This window comes from Bombina bombina, chromosome 1 (assembly GCF_027579735.1).
Source record: "Bombina bombina isolate aBomBom1 chromosome 1, aBomBom1.pri, whole genome shotgun sequence".
In the NCBI taxonomy this organism is placed as follows: Eukaryota; Metazoa; Chordata; class Amphibia; order Anura; family Bombinatoridae; genus Bombina; species Bombina bombina.
The window spans coordinates 428904143-428911416 of record NC_069499.1 but is presented as its reverse complement, the minus strand read 5'-3'; the positions used below and the strand labels follow the sequence as shown (position 1 = coordinate 428911416).

The following is a 7274-nucleotide window of genomic DNA, read 5'->3' as shown; positions in this document are numbered from 1 at the left end:
TGAACTTTAGTAATTTAGAATAGGGTAGGGCATTTTTTTATTTTGGGGGGCTTTGTTATTTTATTAGGGGGCTTAGAGTAGGTGTAATTAGTTTAAAATTGTTGTAATATATTTCTAATGTTTGTAAATATTTTTTTATTTTTTTGTAACTTAGTTCTTTTTTATTTTTTGTACTTTAGTTAGTTTAATTCATTGTATTTATTTGTAGGAATTGTATTTCATTTATTTATTGATAGTGTATTGTTAGGTTTAATTGTAGATAATTATAGGTATTTTATTTAATTAATTTATTGATAGTGTAGTGTTAGGTTTAATTGTAAATTAGGTTAGGATTTATTTTACAGGTAAATTTGTAATTATTTTAACTATTTTAGCTATTAAATAGTTCTTAACTATTTAATAGCTATTGTACCTGGTTAAAATAATTACAAAGTTACCTGTAAAATAAATATTAATCCTAAAATAGCTATAATATAATTATAATTTATATTGTAGCTATATTAGGATTTATTTTACATCTAAGTATTTATCTTTAAATAGGAATAATTTATTTAATAAGAGTTAATTAATTTCGTTAGATTAAAATTATATTTAATTTAGGGGGGTGTTAGTGCTAGGGTTAGACTTAGCTTTAGGGGTTAATACATTTATTAGAAGAGCGGTGAGCTCCAGTCAGCAGATTAGGGGTTAATAATTGAAGTTAGGTGTCGGCAATGTTAGGGAGGACAGATTAGGGGTTAATACTATTTATTATAGGGTTAGTGAGGCGGATTAGGGGTTAATAACTTTATTATAGTAGCGCTCAGGTCCGGTCAGCAGATTAGGGGTTAATAAGTGTAGGCAGGTGGAGGCGACGTTGTGAGGGGCAGATTATGGGTTAATAAATATAATATAGGGGTCGGCAGGGTTAGGGGCAGCAGATTAGGGGTACATAGGGATAATGTAAGTAGCGGCGGTTTACGGAGCGGCAGATTAGGGGTTAATAATAATATGCGGGGTCAGCGATAGCGGGGCGGCAGATTAGGGGTTAATAAGTGTAAGGCTAGGGGTGTTTAGACTCGGGGTACATGTTAGAGTGTTAGGTGCAGACGTAGGAAGTGTTTCCCCATAGCAAACAATGGGGCTACGTTAGGAGCTGAACGCGGCTTTTTTGCAGGTGTTAAGTTTTTTTTCAGCTCAAACAGCCCCATTGTTTCCTATGGGGGAATCGTGCACGAGCACGTTTTTGAGGCTGGCCGCGTCTGTAAGCAACTCTGGTATCGAGAGTTGCAGTGGCGTTAAATATGCTCTACGCTCCTTTTTTGGAGCCTAACGCAGCCATTCTGTGGACTCTCAATACCAGAGTTATTTTTATGGTGCGGCCAGAAAATAGCCAGCGTTAGCTACGCGGGTCCTTACCAACAAAATTCTAAATCTAGCCGTTAGTTTTAACATTGATCTTGATAATATCAAATACTGAATCGCAAATAAAAAGATTTGCCTCTTGTAGTAAATGAAGAATATTACAACATTTAGGGTCAGAAGAAAATTGCTGAGTAAGATTAGATAGCCAAAAATTGGAGGTGGCGGCTACATCAGCAATAGATATAGCTGGCCTAAGGACATAACCAGTCTAAAGGATCCTTGAAAGAAGTACTATCCTCTAAGGGAATCATAGTACGTTTAGCTAGAGAAGAAATAGCCCAATCTACTTTAGGGATAGATTCATATAGCTCTAAATTAGCAACAGGTAAAGGATACAATTTTTTAAACCTAGAAGAAGGGTTAAAAGAAGTACCTGGTTTTGACCATTCCTTAGAGATAATATTAGAGACTGCGTTAGGAACACAGGAGATATCTTTGGAATAACAATGTTAAACTTAAAGAAATAATTGAATTTGTTAGAAGGAATATCTTCCAAAGTTTTAACCACTTCAGTTCCTAAAGTGAGTAAAACTTATTTTAAAAGAGAACAAATATGTTCAATTTTAAACAAAATAGAAGATTTATCAAGTTTAGTATCAGATGAGGGATCCTCAATATCAGAGGAATCATCATCATGAGAAGATAATTCAGTATTAGTCTGATCAGAACATATGTTACTAGAGGAAGGTAAAACATGGGCTGATCTCTTACGCTTATTTGAAGGTGGAATTTCAGTCAGGGCCTTCCTAATTGAAGCAGCAATTAATTTCTTCATTGCTGAGGGTACGCCATCTACATCTGTCTGTGAAATTGAAACAGGGGTATTTGAAACCATAGAGATATCATTAGGACGTGATAAAAACACTATACACAAGTCACATAAATTTGCTGAAGATGGCACTTCAGAAGTTTTACAAAACACACACTTAGCTTTGGTAGAAAGGTGTTCAACAGACTCAGGTCCTATGGTAATTTCAGGGACAGAAGCAGAAAGTTTCATTATGGCATAGAAACAAAAAATGAAAAAAATACAATTTTAACAAAATAACTTTTGCTTAAAAAAGGCTTTGAAGATTGGAAAAAGTCTTTGTTTAAGATAAATAAAAGTTAATAAAAACAGTTTATTTATAGAGCTTGAAGCATATTATCATGTGTAGAATATAAAGCCCCTAAATAATAATGAGGCATCTAAGTTATGTACAGAGCGACTATAAAAACAAAAAAGAGCGGGCAAATCAGCGGCAAAAAAACATGCCAAAAAAAGGCTTAATTGACGTCATAGGGGACGGTTTTAGAAAAAAGGCGCTACACGGCAGCATGCTTGTCATTTTAAACAAGCCGGCTAAAAGTAAGTATCTAAAAATGGCTCTTCAAAATAGCACAGTAGCCATATGTTTTATCAATCCTCTATAAGCGCATGAGAAATAACTATGTTATAAGCGGAGTAATTACTGTCCCTGGACTGCAAGATAAAAAATATAAAGCAAAGTAACCTTTTTTATAAAAAGTGCCCAAAAATGGTTTTGAGTGTCTTAAAATAAAATATACTTACCGTAACTGTGGCAGACACTGAAACGCACTGAAACGCAGACATGCCAAACCAGTGCTGAAAAATATCAGCAGAGGTATAGAAATGGAAGTTATGTAGAACTGTAAAGGGAGACAAGAGATGAATCTCTGCGAACGATTTACAGGAAGACCATTTAAAAGGCTTTAGCAGAGGTAAGGACATGGTAACCATAGGCAAAACTCCCTTACATCCTCTTACAAACATAGTACTCTGAGGGGAAAAAATGGACTTCAAAAATGGACTTCAAAATACAATAAATCACCTATCATTGAAGCGCATCATACTTTGAACCACCTCCAAAGGAGGCAAAGTTTAAACTGAGACATGAGTGAGGTGTAGCGCTGCGGAATCTGTTGTCGCTCTACAAATAACCAATAATAATAATAATAATAATAATAATAAAAAGGTAGGTGGGGTATTTATATGCTTTTGATGTTTGGGAAACTTTGCCTCCTCCTGGTAGGATTGTATATTATTATTATTATTCTTTGTTTAGAAAGCGCCAACAGATTCCGCAGCGCTGCCCATGGGTACAAGGATAAAAATACAACGTAGAAACAATACAATAAAAGACAACATTGTACAGACAGATACAGGAGGAATTGAGGGCCCTATACCTGTTGGAACTTACAATCTAGATGGGTAGGAGGATGGGAAACAGGAGGTGGGGACTGCAAAGATGGGAATATTAGTGGGGAGATAAGGGCAACTGTATATCCCATATGTAACAAATTGTGGACTCTCGCCGCCTATATGAAAGAAATGTATTGTCTCCTTAAGTTTGTGGCTTAACACTGTGATCCTTTTTCCACCATTTTATTATAATATTTGTGTAAATGTTTTGAGCCTTCTGATCTGATGTGATCAAATGTTTAGGGTTTACTGTCATTTTAGGTTTGTGTGTAAATGCTAAAAGCCTTATTTATTTTTTATTTTTTTTAAACTAACAAAATAAATTTGCATATATTGTTTATAAATGTTCAGGTGTACAGATATATGATAACATCAACAGTGCATGAGTGGGAAACAGTGCATCATCTGCACAGAAGAGGCTGTTGCTGAAGGAAAACAAGGCTTCAACATCTCCAAAATATCACTCCCCTCTTTGTTCCCGGGGGACATAAACACTGTAGAATTGTTCAAAGTCTTGATTTAAAACTCCTACAACAATGTTTACAGTAAAATGATGTATAGCAAAGAAAATAATTTAGAAAGATAAACTCAGGTTTTACCATTTTAACTCTAATAATTGCACACCCAAGTCTATCCCACTTTTATTTTCGTAGTCATTTTCTTAAAAAACAGCAGGCAATTTAAATTTGGCTCTGGTTCCTACTGAGCATGCTCACAATAGCTGCCTGCTTTCCAGCTGCTGTTTATGGTTCATTATGTCAGCATGGGACCGCCTATTCAAAGATACCTTTAAAACATTGTGATGATTTGACATCATAACACGTTTCATAACTGACAAGATAACCGATGTATCAAAGCTGTCTAATTATTCAGTGATACGTTGGTGTAAATGAATAGGTGGCAGCATTAAACATCCACTGCAGTAAATCATTGGCAAGGCAAGTACCCTGCATAGCCTGTTACTGGTCTCATGTTAGAAAATCCCTCTGTGTGAGTGTGAAGCTATCAATCAATCGTGCTGTAAACACCCCCTGCTGTATGTTGCAGGCACGCTTGCCTGCCTCCTGTATATCTGGATTCAGCAGCTCCCTCTCTCTTTCTCTCGCAGTAAATGGACATCACAATGAGAAATTGGGATTTTAGCTCTCCAAGCACAATGCAATGTCTGTGACTAGAGGTGCCTCTAAATTGTTACATTTCGTTTATATGCATTCTGTCATTGTATTCTGCCTGTGGCTGAGCAGAGCAGAGGAAGTGCTTGTAGACTGCATCCTCCTCCAGCGTGCATGCCCCCAGCTGGGGAGAGGGGCACTAGGAGGGGAGTGACCACAGCACATTGATCAGGCTCCAGTCTGATCCTTCCAGCAGTCCAACCCCCGTGTACAAGGAAAACAAGATTGCGACCCTGGTGAGGGTTTATACAGGAAAAACAATTTAAAACTTAAGACTTCTCTTATCATTTATTATAATTATTTATTTTGATCCTTTACTCGACTGTTTTTAGTTTTTTGTGTGTGTGTGGACTGGGAAATAAAATTAAATGCCCCCCTTTTTTTTTTGCAAGAATAAGTATCTCTTTCTGAACTGTTTGAAGAGATTTCTCATTCATCAGCAAGCATATGAGATTGATGCTACTGTAACCTATCTGCTCCTTGTGTCATACTTGCAGGTAAGTGATCATGATTCCTCTTTTAATCAAAGCAATTCAATATGCAGCAGTTGTGATTTTTAATGTGAATTATGTAACTTGCAAAATTAACTAAACAGTAAATATTATATTATGCAATGCATGCAAACTATATGTTGTATGATTCCCTATTTATATACACGTGCCATTGCAGTGCTGTTTCTGTTTTTGCCGATTGTACAATACATCTGATAATGAGTTAGATCAGCTTTTTTCTCCTTTTTAATCAGGTTTATATTAGGGTATTTAAAAGTACAAAGTAGATTGAGGAGAGACTTTAGTGCAACTAACTTTAAATGCACCAAAATAATACAGGGGATATTTGCATAGAAAGTTAAATGTGTTGCATTTAGAATCTGAAATCTCAAACTACATTGGATCACTTTGCAGCAAAATCAAAGCAAAGCATTGTGTTGGAATGGGTACAGGGTGGTGGGCGTATTGTTGTCTTGGATCAGGGGAGAAAGATGTATAATTTAATCTACTGATCCCATTACTATCCTCCCTGGAGCTCTTGTTAGTTTCAATGGGAGTGAAATTGACATAGACTTGCATTTCTGGTCATGTGCCTCCCCCCCCCTCTTTTCTTCTCTTGTGATCTGAGATCTTTCTGTTGATGTTGCTTTCCCCCTTAATTATATGCATGTAGGTTAAATGAATACCTGACGAAAGGGCCCACGTTTCAAGGCAGTGACATTTGATAGCTGAGAGGAAAAGTGGCTTTAATGAAAAGCAACCTTTGGAATTCCAGCTTGTGAAAAAATCCAATTCCGCTTTTTGTGCTGCCAGCAAGAAATGATCAGCAGTACCAGTGTTTATGGTATGTGAGTTTTGGAATTTGCTCTTCTTCTCTGATTAATATTTTAATGACAGTTTTTTTTTTTTAACTTAAAAACAAAGACTAGGATTTTGCATGAATTAACTGCATATGATCAGTATACATTTTTTTTTATTTTGTATTTACTGTCAGAATAGTATGACACTTGCTAAGACTTTAGTGTTTGGACACATTAAGAATTATATATATATATATATATATATATATATATATATATACATATATATCAAACTTTAGTTTGCATAAGTTTGCAGCATAAAAATATATCAAACTTCATGTCAATAGTAAGGAGAATTATGCAATATGTTTAGACATGTGCGTCTGCAGAACTGTGCTCACATGCAAAAGACTGGTTTGTTTTTTTATCCCTTTATTATTCCATTACAACAGTTTGTATAATTGGCAGAATTCTGTATATATACCAAGGCAGCTTTTGTGATCGATTGCCTAATGATAAGAGAGCAAAGGTTATTTTCTGAAATGTTGTTGCTTTTGATGTGAATTTTTTTTATACTTTTTTAATTGATGTTAGAAGAATATAGCACCTGACATTTTTGTAACCTTTCTCTTTTTCTCACTCTATATTTCCACCTCTGTGTAGTAAAGGTCACATAAGTCTAAGTATTTTTTTTTTCTTTTTCCTATTTAAAAATAATAATATTTTGTGAAAAGATGCAGGATAAAAAGGCAAAATATTTAGGGAGATTAAGAAATCTCAAAGGACTTGAACTTGGTAAATTCCTTTTTATTTTTTTGCAGTGTGATTTGCGAAAGAAATCTAAATGAGATCATGTAAAATTAAGCAGTTTTGCAATGTGCTTTTAAATATTGACATTTTAGTTTAATTCATAGAAGGATGCAAAAACATACATATTATGAAACCAGTTTGATTACGTTTTGAATCTGGAACTTGTTGACTTGAAGAGATCAATTAAAGAGAATGTTTATTTTAGATGCACATAATCTGCACTGGGAAATGTTTTCTGGACACCAAAAACCTTTTTCCCGGAGCTGTTGAAGCGAATGTTATTGCCAGATGGGAGATTTCCCTCTGTGATCTTAAAGCTGTAATATATATTCAGAGCAGATTGGGCTTCTGTTGGTGATGAAGAGGGTATTGCATTTAGAAAATTGAAATTATG

The 7274-nt window shown here is 35.1% G+C and overlaps 1 protein-coding gene across 3 annotated transcripts in view; it reads left to right on the top strand.

The window, feature by feature from the left end:
* Positions 1 to 4998: 4998 nt before the first annotated feature.
* The window catches only part of FIGN (fidgetin, microtubule severing factor), a 221014-nt gene continuing 218738 nt past the window's right edge, over positions 4999 to 7274 (top strand). For all 3 annotated transcript variants that reach the window (XM_053698384.1, XM_053698383.1, XM_053698382.1), the window contains exons 1-2: positions 4999 to 5276; positions 5944 to 6114. In XM_053698384.1, coding sequence (XP_053554359.1) covers positions 6090 to 6114 — 25 coding nt within the window. In that variant the 5' untranslated portion in view covers positions 4999 to 5276; positions 5944 to 6089. The remainder of the gene's footprint in view (positions 5277 to 5943; positions 6115 to 7274) is intronic.